We start from the raw sequence: 19303 nt of genomic DNA on the forward strand, positions 1-19303 counted from the left end.
GTCTAGCTACGAATATAAGGCTACTTGGACATAGTGAAGTGTGCTGTTCGACAGTGAGTGCTACAGTGCCAAATCTTCCATAATGTGGAGCTCTGCAAGAACACAGTACCTATTTCACAGGAGAACTGGGGGTATATGCAACCATGTTCTTTGCTCTGTGAATTTCAGATCTAAAAATAAAACTATATGCTACTTCAATGTGTCTAAAAAAGTACTTGAAATTCATGGTTTCCCCACAAAAATTCAATCATCCTAATTCCACAGCATGAGACAGCCCAAAATTTGCAGCATCAGTTAATATCAAAATTTAGTGAAAAATGTTAAAACAAATTGTATCATGTTTTTAAAAAAGGAATAGCACTTCCTAAATCCATTATCATCATCGAATGACAAATAAATTAATCTAACAATAGTATGTTACACAAAGCATCATGTAGCACTTTCCAACACAAAAGCCTAACAGCCAGTTTTCCTTAAAAATCACAAATCTGCAGCAGAAGTAATATTATTAGGCCACAAAAGCATAAGAATGTTTTCTACTACACTTGATGTCAAACATGTGTTTGGTTTCTGGGAGGTCAGTAGGGGAGGCTTAAAAACCATTACCTCTTTTGCAAGAATCTCACCATACCAGTATCTTTTATGTTGAGCATGCTCACTTTAAGCATGATTGAGCCTTCTGTGTCTCATAATTTTGATTAAATGCAGTAGTATTGAGACGGAATTTCAAAGTTAATATGAAAACTGAATTAAGTACGGATTTATATTCCAAATGTTCCCATTAACCAGACTCCAGGGGACAGTTAACATTCAATACGGGAAATTTAATGCACACCATTTAAAGGCTGTTTCTTTCTCCTTCCCAAAAGTTCTATGAGTTTGTTGGTTTGTTAGACATTTTCCAACTATGACATAGCGTATGTTTCACTGAACCCTGAGGAACTAATAGAATTTATGAAGTCATAGATTTTCACGGAGAACAGAAGTGCTATAATGTGTAACTATGTACTACTAAGAGACACCCACAGAAATGCATATCCATTTATTATATTTGGGGCAGATGAGATTAATTTCGGGGCATTTGATAGTTTTTTTCCTTAACAATCAAAATCACTTAAATGCCTCATCACAAATTCTATCACAGTCTAATGGTCTATCGTAGCACATATTTCATTTCCAATGCCTAAGTTTCTTCCAAAAAAAATAAAAGAGGGGGATTCCACCTTCAAAGAGTTTAAACTCTAACTTATCATCAATAAACTTGTATAGGAAGGGAACATTTATTAGCAAATTTAGACCATTTTCCAAGGGAGATCATGTATTTAAATTGTGTTTCAAACCACTGAAGAAACTAAAGGAATTTTTAGAGCTTCTTCATTATTTTAGTATTTCATGATATGATGCTGAAACTTTTTTTCACATTTCCTCATACTTCGTAGTTTTATGATTGTTACATTTTCCTGCATGTGTCGATATGCAATGAATGCCATCTATTAATGTTGATTATTCAAAAATCAAAATGTACAAGCACAAGTAGGATATAGCATACTTTTACTACACTAACACATAGTGATCTATAAAAGTGCAGTTGATTTTGACACTCTTAGCACATTTGAATGTACTGCTTGTACTGCTTGTGAACGGTCCAGATTCAGTACAGTCTGGGAACTAAAAATTGAAGGAATGCCAAGAAAAGGCTGGACTACAGTGAATTGGTCTTTTACCTGAACTTCATGGGAAACATTTTATTGCAGTACTATTTTAAAGTAAGTCTTTTATAGTAACTGCTTCTTTATGCCTTAAAAATTCTTATGAGAATCAAAGGAGCCCAGTGAAAGAGCATGGGTCCAGGAATTAGATGACCTGAGCTCTAATCCCAGTTCTGGTACTTGTCTGCTATGTGACCCTGGGCAAGTAATGACTATGAGCCCCATTTGGGACACAGACCTGTCCAAACTCCCTACTTTCTAATACTCACTCCACAAGTCTACAGAGAAATTTTGAAGTTTTAACCCCAGAAAATACCTATTAAAAGACTTACATGATTTAGCCTAATATAAACACTAAATTTACTTAAGCTAAACCTGAACCCGGCCCCCTGACATCAGGAAAATTCTGACTGGCCAGTGTCCCGTGGGCCACTCTGAGCCCATTTTGTTCTAAGTGGCAGATCAAGTAAAGGGAAGTCTATCCTCAAATGCTTCACCCATCACCCTTTTCCCTCCTAATACAAGCATTCATGCAGGATTTCCATGCAGTTATTTTGGATCGAGTTGAGTCCTGACATCAAAATTACGGTCTGAAAATTTCAACTATGAACATATTGTACTGAAGTAAAATAAATTCACTAAAACATGTGCTTGGCAACAGTCATAAAATTTAGCTTATTTGGAGATTAGAATCCATTTTTAACACTGTCCATAATTATAATTCACAAATTTTAAACCTCAAAAGGATTAAGTTCCAAATGAAAATTGGGTTCAAACTGCAGAAGGAAGATGTGACCTGATTAAAGACCTCCTATGGGGGTTGACAAGGAAGTGCCTACTCAGAACAACCAGGGCAACCACTTGACTCTGAAGTTTCAGGACTTTTAGCATCACAGAAGGCAATATCCAATTAGTGAGCCAATGACACCATTATCCAGCTTGCAAGGTAAATATAATTACTCTTTAAACTTTTACATCAAGTCCCAGTTGCTACTGAATTTGCTACGCTGCAGTTGCAGAGGAGATCAGGTCCTGAATCCCCATTTTACAGATGAGGAAACTGAGGCACAGGCAAATCAAGTGACTTGCCCAGGGACACAAAGCAGAAAAGTCAAAGAGCCGGGATTATAACCCAGGTCCTCTGACTCACCGGTCTGTGACCCCTGCTCTTTCCACTACACCACACTGTTCATAGACATCCCAGCTGACCCATGAACTTTTTTTTACTTCAAGATTTGCTGAAAATTATGTACCATGCGTCTCAATAGCCTTTCCCGCATCCTCTGGCACAAAAATAAACATTATTTTCAGAAGGATAGGTCTATCACAAATTACAGACACTAAGAAATATTCAGAGATTTTATAGTTGACAAAACAGAACAAAAAATTATCACTGGACCAATGCCTGTGCTAGTACTTTATGAACTCATGTCTGCATTTGGCCAGTCACAGAACTATAAATAGCTCACGCAGTTAACAGATAAGCCTAAAAAGAATCCAAGTGCTTCCACCTTCTGAAGGAAGAAGAAAAAATAAGTACCAAGGTAAAGCTGGGTTCAAATTTAAGATACAGTAAAGGAAGCATTGCCATTTCCTGCATCAAATTTCAAATTACTGGATGAAAAAAATTAGTTCCAGGTTAAAGTTGGGTTCAAATTTAAGACACAGTAAAGGAACCACTGCCATTTCTTGTATCAAATTTCAAATTATTGGATTAGGATATACTATAGTGAAATTACTTACTGTGGCTGATAAAGGAAGAGATCAATAATATTATCTCGGCCTTTAGGGTGGTTGAAGAAAACAAACAGAGACCAGTGAATGAGCCATGTCCTCTGCTGAAGAGACTGGAGTGGGGAGCTGACTGACTGAGAACAAAAACATACAATAAAAAATTAATAAAACACCAATCCCAGGCTACAGTACTTAGAGAGCCATATATACATTTGTCTCCTAAGTAGCTTCTAGAATCTATTTTTATATGACTGCTTAGTTTATTTTGTGTTCAAAGCTTATTTTAACATATTTTTCCTAGGACACCTTTAATATACACATTTCTTGATGTTTCAAAACTGACTTAAACGATAAGGTCCTAAGATGTACAATCAGAGGCCTAAAATTCAACTATATTTTTCTCCTGCTAACATTAACCGTAAGGCCAGTAGGTCTTTACTAACAAGAAGATTCAGAAATGTTAGAAGGTGTTCTGGTTAACAGTCTTACTCCTCTAGACTACAAACTCGTGTGTAGGGAATGTCTCACAACTCTGTTGTATTATACTCTCCCAAGCGTACAGCACAGTGCTAAGCACATAGTAAGTGTTCAATAAATATTATTGATTCATGATATCAGAGTATTTTTACTGTGATACTCATTCTAATTTAGCACTATAAATCTAATTAAATGAAAAAAAAAATTTCAGCAGCAATAGACAGGAAAGGCAAAAGGAAATATGTCTAGTAGAAAAGTTTAGTCAAATGCCGGGAGTGGGGATTGTCTCCATTGCTGGAGATCTTAAGAAAAGATAAAACAATCCATCTGTTGTAAATAATTTTCCTAAAAGTGGAAATGAGCCCAGATAACTTCTTGTGACCTTCCTTATAACCTTTATAATAAATATATCTTTATTATTTTTACAAATTCTTTCTGGAAAATGGCCAGCCTTTGATTAGAATCACCAGTATATGCGGGACATGGGCAAAATGCTTTTAGCTTCTGACTGGGTACGTGGGGTCTTCCCAGGAGATCCAATTAACCAGCGATTCCACTGCTCTTTACTTGTAAGCACAATGCACACCTACAGCATTTTGTTTCAGTACAGTTTCAAAAATCCAAGTGCTTTCTTTGTGGCACTTTGCCAAATCTCCCCTCAGCAAAAATACTTAGGCCCCACTTGCCTGAATAAATTTAGAGGAGGTAAAGAAAGCACTTTGGCAGGTTAATGAATCATGTTTGTATCAAATATTTAATTTTGTACACGTAAAATTCCTAACAGTATCACTAGTTTTCTAAATTATTGGAGGAGGAAAACAAAGAAAAACATTTAATCATCCATAATCCTTTGTAATTTATTAATGAAAGAAGAGTTAACTTACATTATTGTCTATGGTCTCTTTCAATCGTGTAAGGTCTTCCATGGCCGCATCCCAGTTCTGCATTAAGATTTCAGATGCCAATTTTCCCCAAAGGGAGCTCAAAGCATTTCTGTCTGTTGCTGGAACCTGTTTAAGCAAGTAAAAAGAGTAAATGCCAACACATGCCTTACAGAAAAGCGCTCTGACATAAGTATCTGAGCATATTTTATGCTTACTCATAATCAGGAAGTCTACATGAAGATATGCAGGTCCTTTCTTGGAAAACCAAGACTATGTCTTCGCTTGGATATAGGCTAGTCATTCTGCTTTAAATATCTTCCATTTACAAATTTATTTGGGGGAGTAGACAAATCTGAGGACTCTTTATTAAGGCTCAGAGAAAGCCAGAGGCTGAAACAGTGCCAGCCAGCATACTGTAGTGAAAAACCAAGAGGTGGTTCAGTTGCCCTGGGATGCATCTAGAAACTAGTTCCAAAAAAACAATTCACAGAGTCAGGCCCTTGAGGAAGTCTCAACAGTGAGATCATGTGGAATTGCCCTCCTCCCAACTTGATCGCTGAACTAAGGGCAGTGGCACCTTCGTCCAGAAGGCACTGGGAATTAGGGAACAGGAGGAAAATTTTAACTAATCCAGTTAAATCCAGTGTTTATTTGCACTCGTTTCTTATAAAATGGAGGCACAAGCGGCCACCTATCTTTTCCAAAAGACAAATTACACCAGTAGCCAACACAGAGAAGCAGCATGGTCTTGTGGATAGAGCAAGAGCCTGGGAGTCAGAAGGTCATGGGTCCTAATCCCAGCTCCACCACTTGTCTGCTATGTGCAAGTCAGTTCTCTGCGCCTCAGTTACCTCATCACCAAAATGGGGACTTGAGACGGTGAGTCCCACGTGGGATAGGGACTGGGTCCAACCCAATTTGCTTGTATCCACCCCAGCGCTTAGTATGGTGCCTGGCACATTGTAAGTGCTAACAAATACCATTATTATATATTCCCCTCCATCCACCCCACTCAAAGAAAACCACTTTCCTCCAGATGTAGTTGTTGCCAATTACAATCCTAACCCTTTTTCAGTTTTCTATACTATTTCTAAATTTGTCCTAAAAGAAAGGAGCTTTAAAGGTGAGGCTCACCTTTACATTCAACCATGTAAAATCATTAAGTAACCTCGGAGGTCAGGGATTGTTTCTTCTAACTCGAATGTACTCATTCAAATACTTAGAACGGTACTCTACACACAGTAGGTAGTCAGTAAATAGTACCGATTGATTGATATGTACTGAATAGGACCCTGCAAACCGCTGGCACGCTAACTGCACTGAAAAAGTAAAAATACTACACTCCCCACCAAAAATTGAATTAGTGCATTGCATTACGAACACGGCTTAGTACAGTCTATGGGTCTCATTTTTGGTAGAAGCTGCTAAGTCTTAGATCCTTCCAAAATCAAACTACTCTTTCCCACTTCCAGGGAGATATAAAATTACACCTAGCTCCTACAAAACCGATGTAATCGTGACAGTGGAACCAAGCTATCTCATCTGCCTGTGTCTGACCACCAGAGACCACATGGCCTCCCATCAGACCATCTCGTGAAGGTATTTAAGATCTATCGGCAAGCCCAGGAAGGGGAAGCATATTCTTACTCTGAATAATCCCCCGTCTTGTACTCTTTCCAGAGTCTAACCCTATGTAGATTAATGTGAGGTGTGGTGCTATTCTGCAACATTGCCCTTGCTTCCTGCGGTGGGAGGGAGACGTCATTCATCCCTGGTATAGGTTCCTTCCCCAAAGACTGCTGGTGTTGGCCACATTCCTGTGCCTCTCCGCCTGAGGTAGCGAGGGATTCAGATCACACCACACTGGCCCCTTTTTCCAAAACTCAAGACCACAGCATGGAAGGCTCTCGACTGTGCAGTGGGGAAGAGATCTGAGGATTAAGGCGAGCTCAGCTTGCGGGTCCTTAGAACTGACAGCTATATTCCCACTGGGGCACACAGAGTATATGGGGCAAGGTGGTGGTGAAGGGGGCACCATACTGCAAAGTGCACATTAAGTTTCCACACACGGGTCCCTTTTTATAGCTGAAGTGACCACAGCAGAATGCCAGTGCCATGCTGCAGCACGATGAAGCAACATAGCTGCCTTGGAAGCCCATGAAGTTGCTGCTCTCCGTTATTCAGGTATTTTTCACAATGTGCAAGCGGTGCTGAGGTAGCCATTAACCAATGCTATAATCAAATACCACTGCAGCTCCTGACTCCTGATGGGAGATTCCATCACCATCTACAGAACTGACTTCACTAAACTGAGGCCTTGACTGCACACCACCAACCTAAACATTTAATGAACCTTTTGAAACATCACGACCACAAGAACTGGTGAAATTCCTTCCACTCATAGCTGGCACTCTACGCCATCTCGTATAGCTGTTTTCAAATCAGAAGGTGCTTACTTCTCAATAAATTGAAAAATATTCAAATGATCTTATAAATGCTAGAATCAGAGGAAGCGAAAGATCACTAACTGTGCGCCTGCATATAACTAAACTGTCACACAGAATTCCTAGAGTAATTCACCAAAGCTATTTCAAATAAGGGTAGTTCTGGGGTCACACACCTCAATTTATACAACACTGAACTATACCAGGTCACTTGGAGTGTCAAATTCTAATCTCAAATCTTACAGTTACAATGGTTCTTTCATGGCTTATGTTTCCCCAAACATCACTTTAAAGGAATCTTTAAGAGAAAAGAACATAGAATGACCAGATTTTTTACATTTTCCAAGCCAAATTCAAAACAGAACTTTGCCACTAATATGGCAAAATATCAGAATAGAGTTCGGAAAACTCCATTATTCAATTAAAAACATAATCTTAGCAAATCCACTGACTACTTTTTAATAAAACTGTCAACGTATTGAAAGCAGACGGCTTTTCCAAACGACTATATTCAAATTGCAACTACTTGATCCTAAATCAAAAGATATTATTTCAGATTCCAGTCATGATGATCTATTTACTTTCCAAACACGGATTGCAGGTGCAGTTTGAATGAACACAATAGTATATATATATACAGTTAAGATATTTGAACACAGAAGGGAATTTTAAGGATTGTTTTCTGAGGGACTTTAACTCAGCATTTCAGAATCAATGCCCGAATTTCCTAGAAGAAATTATCTTCTAGGATGGCACATGGCGAAACTTTCATTACATGCCACAGTAGAAAACTTTTCTCAGCACTTGAGCAGGTATATTTTTTTCCTTAAATTCATGTAACTAAACTTCATGTCCTTAGTTGGCTACTAATACTTACTTGCTTTCAGAGGTGGATATGCTAGAACAGTTTCAATAGCTGGATTTTCCAGCAGGTGCCTTAAGTTTCCACGTATCAGAAAAATGGCACATTCACCCAGAGATCAGCAACAATAAATTTACTGTGCTGGGGACTCTAACAGGACACTAAATCTTCACTCTCAAAATTCACTCTGAGCATTAACAAATGATATAAATACCCAATTCTTTTCTTCAACTGGTAATGAAATCTGGTTCTGGTTTTATAATCCTGGTTCAAGCTGTTTATATTTCCAAAGTAAATGACCTTTACTCCCTTAAATACTTCAGAATATTCAAAGGACAAGAGATAGAACTTCTTGATAAGGTGTATAGTCCACATTATTGAGGATTACCTTCACTTGGCTGGTAAGTTATACAACACTGATTAATTCATTGACAAATGCTTATGGGAATGAGCTCAGTTTTATACCAGTTTCCAAAAGGCACCATTAGAATTTTCTTAATTAGTGCCACAGTCTTAATGAAGCATACCTGTGCAACACTATGACTTTTAAAATTTGTAAATCCTGCAGATGTACGCAAAAGCACATGCTGAGTTTTGTGGAACTTTAAAAGCTCCAATTTACTGTAAACTCTCAAAGTAACAGATCAAATTTCTCTACAATGAACTTAAAGAGACCAAGTCTGTAGGCTGGGTCGTAGTAGAAGGGTAGCGAGGTGATATGGGGGGGGGTCCAAGGGGATTGAATGCTTTAAAGCCAATGGTGAGGAGTTTTGTGTTTGATGCGAAGGTGGACGGGCAACTACCAGAATTTTTTTTAAGGAGTGAGGTGACATGTCCTGAATGTTCTTGTAGAAAAATGACCTGGGCAGCAGAGTGAAGTATGGACTGGAGTGGGGAGATGCAGGAGGCTGGGAGGTCAGCAAGGAGGCTGATGCAGTAATCCAGGCGGGATAGGATGAGTGACCGTATTAACGTGGTAGTTTGGATGGAGATGAAATGGCAGACTTTAGCTATCTTGTGAGGGTGGGACTGACAGGATTCAGTGATGGATGAACTATGTGGGTTTAATGGGAGAGAGGAGTCAAGGATAACACCAAGATTCCAGGCATGTGAGACAGGAGAGATGATGGTGCCAACTACAGAGATGGGAAAATCAGGGGGAGGACAGCGTTTGGATGGAAAGATGAGGGGTTCTGTTTTGAACAGGTGATGGGAAGACATCCATGAAGTGGTGTCTTGAAGGCAAGAGGAAATGCGAGACTGTAGAGAGGGAGAGAAATAGGGGCGGGAGATGTAGATATCGGCAAAGAGGTGGTAGTTGAAGCCATTTCACTGTTGCCCAGATCATTGTTTTATAAACCATTCAGTCCGCAACTCCCCGCTCCTCAATAAACCTCAAACGACTGCCCATAAAACAGATGCTCTTTACCAGACACTTACAACTTTCCCCTTCCTACCTGCTGATGCCTTTACACAATCCAGCCCGCACACTTCATTCCTCTTACACCAACCTACTCACAGAGCATCATCTCGTCTGTCTCACTGCCGACACCTTGCTTGCGTCCTCTAGCCTGGAACTCCCTCCCCCTTCATGTCGGAAAGACCACCACTCTCCTCTGCCTTTAAAGCCGTCATATCATTCTCCAGGGAGCTGTCCCTTACTAATCCCTCATTTCCCCGCCCTTCCAGCTTCATGCACTTGGGCCTGTTCCCTTAAGCACTTTGATACTCACCCCACCCTCAGCCCCACAGCACAATGCATAGCCTTACTCTCTGCCATTTCCCCTATCTGTGATTTACTTTAACCTTAATTTCTGTCTTTCCCTCTACACTCCTTCTGGGCAGGCATTGTGCCTGCCTACCAAGTCTACAGCACTGTACTATCCCAACTGCTTTGCCGCAATATATACCACGGATTGACTGATAAACCCAGAGAAACTACCCAATACGTTAGTTTCGCTATCTCCATTTCCTCGTGCTGTCTCTCTTTTTAATAGAGGTTGAGGCAGAAATCAATGATAAGTAGGATTACTGAAGACATTTGTATAGGCTTCCATAATTGTTAGACTGGTGGTGTTTTTCTTCTTGCAAAAAAGGAGAAATGCTTAGAATTGTCATTTGGTGAATGACAATGATCTGTGAAATTGAAGTGGGGCTGGCATTCCTCCATTAGGTTGGTCCAAGTGACAGTCTTGACAGTCTTGGATAGGACAGCTCTTTATCATCCAGAGAGATTGCTTTTCCTAACCCAGGGCTTGCTCTCATGCTCTTCTTTGTCACTAACTATGGCAGAGTCACAATATTTTAAAGAATGGGCAACAAATACTCTATATCGTAGGGTGTATCAATGATCTTTGTTAATAAAGGAAAAATAAATCGCACTTACCAATACTCTAAAAAAGTACAGATATTCTGCTGCTCCTGAATAGTTCCCACATTCATACTGGAATTTTGCATATCTGTAGAGTGTATCTAAATATTCCTGCCTAAACTGAAACAAAAAAATTCCTCTATGATTTTCATTTCAAAATAAATTTAAACAATTATTCCCACCAGAAAAGTATTCCATTTATTAACTACATTTCTGAACTTAAATATTAACATTCAACTATAACTCTAAATTCATGCATAGTACATGAAAGGAAAATGAGAAAATAATCCCAATATGTAAAATCAAAGCTTTAAAGTTCTAAGATTTTGGGAAACACTTTTTTGTTAACTTCAAATAACATTTTAAAGAAAGAAAAACAAAACAAAGACTTACACCATGCTTGTCAGCCAGGTAGTCGAAGAGCATTCTACCATCCCTTTCATCAAAAAAAAAGAAAGATTTGTTCAGGTTTTTTTTAAGTTTCAAAAAAACCCCAATAAATTTAAAGTTTAACAAAACAAAACAGGGGAACTAATAAAGTCAAAGGATAGAAAATACTTTCAATATCAAATTATATATGAATTCCTGCTACTAAAACTGCCATGACAACCTCAGATTTTAGTCTGCAGTTCTAAACAGTCTTGATTCCCCAGTTCAAACTAGAAGAAGCAAAGCTGCTCTACTTCTCTACAAATGATTTGAGTCTTAAGTCTACGTGACACCTTGCTCAGTGTTGGGGATTTATGGAATTATGTCAGTTGGGAAGGGGTGTTTCTTTTTTGCAGGGTTTTCTGACACTTCAGGTTTTGGATTCTTGATGACTTGTGGGTTATAACTGTGGGAAGGAGACAGAGAAGTGTACTGCCCCCTTGGCAGGAAGCCAGGTATAATTTATAAAAGCACAAAGAACCTGAAGTACTCAAATCAAACTTGAAAATCTGCCTTTAGTAATACCTTGAAAGACAATAAGAATACTGATGTCTACTCACAAGCTTCTGTAAATACATAAAAAGCTTTTGAAAGTGTCCCTTTACCTCAATAATTATTCTGCTTTACAGTCCTTTGGCAGAATCCCAAAGTGATTAGTAAATCAGGGCAATAAAGTATCTATAATTTTAAATAATTTTCCAGTAGCCTTCAGTAAAATAAAGGTTAGAATTGAATTATATAAGTGAGCATTGACTTCAATCAAGTATAGCTGAGAATCTTGGGTAGCTGTGAGGCTAACACACAGGACTTTCCTCACCCTTCCAAAAAAAAAAAAATTAATAAAAAAGTAAACAACCTTGAATTTACTCTTCATTCCAAATAATATTCACATGACTTGAGAATACTGAATTTTACAAGTAAAACTGTAACACAAACAACTGAGTCATGGACTTTAAAATGATACTCTGAATCTATATCATAAAAGAATTTTGAATTATGTAACATCAAAAGATTAACAGCACACATTAATAATGTGGAAGGAGATCCTAGCAAACCTCTCAGTAATTAATCTCTTGAAAGAACAAAATAGGAGGTCCCAGATAGTGAGTTTATGGTTTTAGAATAAAAATGTATTTGAAGTGTTTCATTAACCCTCGAATTCATAACTTGGGTCCAAAGTTATTCAGCACCTCTAAGGCCGAAGGGGTGAGTTAAAGTCACAAGAATCAGAGGCAAACATATTGAGTCTTGTTCCATTGACTGCAGCTCAAAAATGGACAGTTATCATCCTGGAAGAAGTCACTCCTGCGTTTTAGCCAAATTTCCATGTTCTGCTCCTCAGTCTTGAGTTTTTTCTCTTTCTTCCTTGCCCCTCTTTTTGTCCCTTGGAATTGCATGCAACAGGTCTTTGGAAACTCACATTCCTGGGAAGGTCCCATCAGTAATAAAGAAAAACATAGAAGACGGGGAAGGCCGAGTATAAAGTCAAGCAGAGGGAAACCGAAAACCAGGTTCTGCCTGCCAACCAATTCACTAGATGAGCCCTAGTGAAATAACTGAAGATTGGAAAGGAATACTAGTTAGTGAGAAACATTTATTTTAAAAAGAATGTTGACGTCACTGGAGTACAGGAATATGGAGAATGAGGAATGAGCCTCGGTCCCCAGACTTCAAGCCTGAGAGCCTGCACAGAGGAACTGATGACAGTGCCAGTGGTTTGCACCCTCCCCACCCCAGCCAGTTGAGTTAACTGCTGGGGCTTAGTATAGGATAAACGGAATATCCAAAGGCAAAATCCCTACAGGAAAATGGAAAACAGCTCAAGGAAACAGAATTTAGCATAACAAAATCCAGGAAGAGTTTTGATTTTTTTTTTAAGCCACTGAAAGTTGAAAGAGAATGTCACCTGGTAGACTGCATCTGCCGTGTAGTTTCCGGATCTTCAAACATTTTGACAATTGGTTCGGTCTCTGCCTGCAGCTGTTTCAGCTGGGCAACAACAGTGGTTCTCTTTTCTCGTAAGGCTGGAACAAAAACGTTACATGCTGTAACTCAAATGAAGATAAAATAACTCACCCGCCTAAAATATTTCTTTAAAGATTTTCTTTTATTACTGCACAGTGGGACTTAAGCTTCGTAACCTCCAGAGAACAAAGAACCAAGTAGAAGAATGCAAACATCCAGAAAGATTTTTCTACTAACATGAGAACTCCTTATTGCTCTGACAGGAGCTTCTGAGTCCACAGAAAATAGAGCATCTCCAAAACAAGCCAGAGCTTAGGCTACACCACTGGCCAAACCATCCATAATTTTAAAGGCACCCTTCAAACAATACTTTAAAGTAGTTACGTGATGAACAACAGGTATTTTATATCTTGTTTTATGGGATACCTTCTTTCAAACATCTCAAGCATCCTTGTACAGTGAGAAATTAATACCTTAAAAGACTCATAAAACTGATTCACTTCCAACCGGGCTATTTAATTTCATAGTGTTGACTCCGGGAAGATCTAGAAATTATCTGTTTTTTTCTTTATGAAAAGGAACTTAGTTGTAGAGAAAGATGGTTAAGATTGTTAACTAAGCTACGTACCATGAGGAATGTCATCGGAATAAAGGTTTTTGTATACATCCATAGCGAAGTCCACCATGTTGGTATCACTAAGAAGATCCAATTTTCCTTGCAATAATTCTTTTTCATTGTATATCTGAAATAAAATACAGCTGGATTTCAAAACCCATAGGAAATGATGTAATACAGTATGTCCTAAGTAATTTATTGAGAAAGTTATCCAGTGAAATACAGTGTGGCCCTGGGGAAAAGCACAGGCCTGGGAGTGAGGAGACCTGGGTCCTTGTCCTGCCACTGCCACTTACCTGTTTGGTGACTTGGTAAATCCCTTAAATTCTGTGCCTCAGTTACCTCATCTGTAAAATGGGGATAACAAACCTATTCTCCTTCCTTCAGACTGGGGGATCCACGTGAGCCAAGGACTTTGACCTGATTTTCTTATATCTACCCCAGTATTAGCACATCATCACCACAATATAGTGCCTCAGTATTACCAACTTAAGAAATTAAAGATTAGAAATTTGGTAAAATCAAATCTATGTCCCTCTATTGTGTCACAACTTGGCAGCAACTTATAAAAGAATCGGGATGCAAACATTTTAAAACAAACCTAGAAATTTATATATGGAATTAAGAGAAGTAAATTGACGGCAATTAGGATTAAACCATATTTTTGCAATGTAAAGCCCTTGCGTACTACATACACGTTGCCAGTTTGTATGATTCCTATTTGAAAATAAGTACTGTTTGAAAAAGCTTGTGAGCAACCACAAGCCCAGCATCCAATTTACAAGAAAAACCCTTCCCAACATACTAATTATGCCTACCCCCAATCCTAAACCACAGAAAGGCTGAAGAAACATGGGAAAGATGGTGTACTCTTCTTTCCCAACTAGGCCCACACTTTCATCTACAGGTTGATTGATCATGTCCCACCACCAACCACAGCTTCCTTCGCCACTCACCTACCTCTCCTCTCTGTGGCTCACCTTTTTCCTCTCCCCCTTTTGCTTCTGGGATCAGAGCCTCCCACTCTTGCCTCCTTTCCGAGGAGCATTCATTTACACCTTCAATCATAATTACTGAGCGTTTACTGTGTGCAAAGCGCTGCACTAACCACTTGGGAGAATACAATATAAAAACGAACAGCCACATTCCCTGCCCACAATGAATGTGGCCTAGTGGAATGAGCCTGGGAGTCAAGGGGCCTGGGTTCTAATCCTGGCTCGGACACTTGCCTGTTGTGTGACCTTGGGCCAGTCACTTAACTTTCCTGGGCAAGTCACTTAACTTCCCCGGGCCTCAGGACACTCACCCGAAAAAATGGAGGTTCAATTCCTAGTCTCCTTCCTCTTTAGGCTGTGAGCCCATATGGGGCAGGGCCTGTGTACAACCTGATTAACTTGTAACAGCCCTAGCGTTTAGAACAGGGCTTAAGACATAGTAACCGCTTAACAATACCAAGATCTCCCTGAGGTCCGGGAACTGTTCCCGCTTCACCTGAGAACTGTGCTAATAATACTCATTCCACAGTATTTATTAAGTGCTTACTGTGTGCAGAGCACTGTACTAAGCACTTGGGGTTAATAATGATGATATTAATGGTATTTGTTAAGCACTTACTATGTACCAGGCACTGTACTAGGCACTGGGGGGAGATAGACGCTAATCGAGTAGGACACAGTCCCTGTCCCACATAGGGCTCAGAGTCTTAACCCCCACTTCACAGAAGTGGTAACTGAGGCACAGAGAAGTGACTTGCTCAAGGTGACGGAGCAGACAGGCGACAGAGGCGGGATTAGAAGCCAGGTTCTTCCAACTCCCAGGCCTGTGCTCTCTCCACTAGGGCAAGGTTGTTCCCCAACGGGGGAGCAGGACTGTGCGGAGGGTCCACTTGATGTGAGTTGTCAGGAGCGTCCAGGGCACTTCCCAGGACTCAGGAGGGACAGAGCGGGAAGAAGACAAGCTGCAAGCCTCCAAAAGAGGGGCAGGAGTCTATCCAGACCCCCAGACTGTAAACTCACTGTGGGCGAGGAACGTGTCTCCTTACTGTTGTAGTGTATTCTCCCCAAGCGCTTACTATGGGGCTCGGCACACAGTGAGCGCTCAATAAATACAAGTGGCCGACAGGAAGCACTCAATCAATACGATCGAATGATTGAATGACTGAGGCGGTAAGAAGCAGCACGGCATCGCGGCCAGAGCACGGGCCTGGGAGTCAGAAGTTCACGGGGTTCTAATCCCGGCTCCGCCACTTGTCTGCTGTGTGACGCTGAGCAAGTCACTTCACCTCTCTGGGCTTATGACCTCAGCTGTAAAATGGGAATAAAGACTGTGAGCCCCAAGTGGGACGACCTAATTACCTTGGATTTACCCCAGTGCTTAAAACAATGTATGGCACATATCAGGCGCTTTACAAATACCATAATAATGATTACTAATATTAATCCCAGCCCCGCCACTTGTCTGCTTTGTGGCGTTGGGCAAGTCACTTCACTCCTCTGGGCCTCCATTCTTTGATCTGCAAAATGGGGATGAAGACTGTGAGCCCCACGGGGGACAAGGAGTGGGTCCAACCTGATTCCCTTGAATCAGGGAAAGGGAGGGCTCGGTCTAGCAAGCCCTCCTGAAGGAGGTGAGCTTAACAGCGATAATAATGGGAGTTGTTAAGCGCGCACTACACGTCAAACAGAATTCAAAGTGCTGGGGTAGCTACAAGGTAATCAGGTTGTCCCACATGGGGCTCACAGTTTTGATCCCCATTTTATAGAATAGTAATAATGATGGCATTTGTTAAGTGCTTACTACATGCCAAGCACTGTTCTAAGCGGTGGGGGGGGGGGGGGGGGGTACAAAATGATCAGGCTGTCCCACGTGGGGCTCACAGTCTTCATCCCCATTTTCCAGATGATGTCACTGAGGTCCAGTGAAGTGACTTGTCCAAAGTCACACAGCTGCCAAGCAGCGAGGCCAGGATGAGAAGCAGCGTGGCTCAGTGGAAAGAGCACGGGCTTTGGAGTCAGGGCTCATGAGTTCGAATCCCAGCTCTGCCACTTGTCGGCTGTGTGACTGTGGGCAAGTCACTTAACTTCTCTGTGCCTCAGTTCCCTCATCTGTAAAATGGGGATTAAGACTGTGAGCCCCACGTGGGACAACCTAATTCCCCTATGTCTACCCCAGTGCTTAGAACAGTGCTCGGCACATAGTAAGCGCTTAACAAATACCAACATTATTATTATTATTATGAGAACCCATGGCCTCTGGCTCTTATGCCCGTGCTCTTTCCACTGAACCAGGCTGCTTCTCATCAAGAAATATGATGGGATGGATGAACGAATGGATGAATGATGATGATTATGGTTTTTGTTAAGCGCTTAACTAGATGCCCGGCACTGTACTAAACACTGGGGTGGATATAAGCAGACTGGGTTGGACACAGTCCCTGTCCCACGTGGGGTTCACAGTCTCAATCCCCATTTGATAGATGAGGTAACTGAGGCCTAGTGAAGTGACTTGACCAAATTCACACAGCAGACAAGTGGCAGAGCTGGGATTAGAATCCATGACCTCTGACTCCCAAGCCCGGGCTCTTTCCACTGAGCCACACAGCTTCTCTGGATGGATGAATGGATGGATTAGACTGTGAGCGCGTTGTTGGGCAGGGATTGTCTCATCTGTTGCCAAATTGTACATTCCAAGTGCTTAGTACAGTGTTCTGCACAGAGTAAGCGCTCAGTAAATACTATTGAATGAATGGATGAATAGATGGATGGATAGATGAATAGATGAATGAATGGGTGAATGGATGGATTAGACTGTGAGCCTGTCATTGGGCAGGGATTGTCTCATCTGTTGCCGAACTGTACATTCCAAGTGCTTAGTACAGTGCTCTGCACGGAGTAAGTGCTCAATTAATACTACTGAATGAATGGATGAATGGACGAATGGACGAATTGATGGATGGATGGATGGATGGATGGATGGATGGATGGATGGATGGATGGACGGACGGACGGACGGACGGACGGATGGATGAGACTGTGAGCCTGTTGTTGGGCAGGGATTGTCTCTATCCATTGCCGAATTGTACATTCCAAGTGCTTAGTACAGTGCTCTGCACAGAGTAAGTGCTCAACAACTACTACTGGATAAGTGGATGAATGGATGGGTGAATGAATAAATGGATGGATGGATAAATGAATGAATAAGTGGATGAATGAGTGGATGGATGGATGGATTAGACTGTTCTGTTCTGCTCTGCCATCTTTTTCCCCTGGTTAGACTGTAAGCCCGTCATCAAAGGGCAGGGACTGTATCTGTTACCGATTTGTACATTCCAAGAGCTTAGTCCAGTGCTCCGCACATAGTAAGTGCTCAATAAATACTCTTGAATGGATGAATGAATGGATGGAGGGATGAATCAGACTGTGAGCCGGTCATTGGGCAGGGATTGTCTTTCTCCGTTGACAAACTGTCCATTCCAAGTGCTTAGTCCAGTGTTCTGCACACAGTAAGCGCTCAATAAATACTACTGGATGACTGGATAAATAGATGGATGAATGAGTGGATGGATAAATGGATGGATGAATAAGTGGATGAATGAATGAATAGATGGATGGATTAGACTGTTGTGTTTTGCTCTGCCGTCTGTCTCCCCCGATTAGACTGTGAGCCTGTCAAAGGGCAGGGATTGTCTCTATCTATTGCCGAATTGTCCCTTCCAAGCACTTAGTACAGTGCTCTGCACATAGTAAGTGCTCAATGACTACTGAATGAATGGAAGAATGAGTGGATGAATAAATGAATGGATGGATGGACTAGACTGTTCTGTTTTGCTCTGCTGTCTGTCTCCCCCGACTAAATTTTGAGCCCGTCAAAGGGCAGGGACTGCCTCTATCTGTTGCCCGAACTGTCCATTCCAAGCGCTTAGTACAGTGCTCCGCACATAGTAAGGGCTCAATGAATATCACTGAAGGATGGATGGATGGATGAATGAATAAGTGGATGAGAGAATGAGGCTGTTGTGTTTTGCTCTGCCGTCTGTCTCCCCCGCTTACACTGTGAGCCCGTCAAAGGGCAGGGACTGCCTCTATCTGTTGCCCGAACTGTCCATTCCAAGCGCTCAGTCCAGTGCTCTGCACACAGGGAACGCTCAGTGGCTACTACTGAATGAATGAATGGATGGATGGATGAATGAATGAATGGCCGTGGGCGAAGCACTTCCGGGGCGGCGGGGCGAGGCCTGGTCCCGCTCCCGGGGCTCCCCCCGCGTCCACCAAGAGCAAGAGGAAGAGTTAGAGGCGGGGCGGGGGCCCCCGGAGCCCCCGCTGCCCCCGAGGCCGCCTCGGCTCCCGCCCGGGGAAGGAGAAGGCGCGGCGGGGGGGCGGGGAGGAGCGGGAGGAGGACGAGGCTCCCCTCACGGCCAAGGCCCGGCCTCCCCGCCCCCCGCCATCCCCGCGGCCTCCCCCCTCGCCGTCGTCCCCGCCCTCACCTCCTTCACCGAGAGGAATTCGAGCAGCGGGAAGACCAGATGGCGGTCCAAGAAGTGCGCGATCCGCGTGGTCAGGTCGTACTCCGCCATCTTGGCCGGCCAGGAGGACGGGCGGCGGCCGGGCGCATGCGCGGGACAGGGCGAGGACGGGCGGCGGCCCCGGAGGACGGGCGCATGCGCGGGAAGGGGACAGGGCGGGGCCGGGCGGCGGCCGGGCGCATGCGCGGGAGCGGGAAAGGGCGAGGACGGGCGGCGACAGGGCGCATGCGCGGGAAGGGGACAGGGCGAGGACGGGCGGCGGGCGAGGACGGGCGGCGGACCCGGCGGCCG

The 19303-nt window shown here is 42.2% G+C and overlaps 1 protein-coding gene across 1 annotated transcript in view; it reads right to left on the bottom strand.

Annotated features, from left to right (window-relative positions):
- EIF3E (eukaryotic translation initiation factor 3 subunit E) overlaps positions 1–19098 on the bottom strand; it is a 42563-nt gene extending 23465 nt beyond the window's left edge. The window contains exons 1-7 of the mRNA XM_029063426.1: positions 18974–19098; positions 13504–13618; positions 12817–12934; positions 10875–10917; positions 10497–10601; positions 4805–4930; positions 3453–3577 (exon numbers count right to left, since the gene is read on the bottom strand). Coding sequence (XP_028919259.1) covers positions 3453–3577; positions 4805–4930; positions 10497–10601; positions 10875–10917; positions 12817–12934; positions 13504–13618; positions 18974–19063 — 722 coding nt within the window. The 5' untranslated portion in view covers positions 19064–19098. The remainder of the gene's footprint in view (positions 1–3452; positions 3578–4804; positions 4931–10496; positions 10602–10874; positions 10918–12816; positions 12935–13503; positions 13619–18973) is intronic.
- Between the last annotated feature and the right edge of the window lie 205 nt (positions 19099–19303).

This window comes from Ornithorhynchus anatinus, chromosome 4, assembly GCF_004115215.2.
Source record: "Ornithorhynchus anatinus isolate Pmale09 chromosome 4, mOrnAna1.pri.v4, whole genome shotgun sequence".
NCBI classification, from domain to species: Eukaryota; Metazoa; Chordata; class Mammalia; order Monotremata; family Ornithorhynchidae; genus Ornithorhynchus; species Ornithorhynchus anatinus.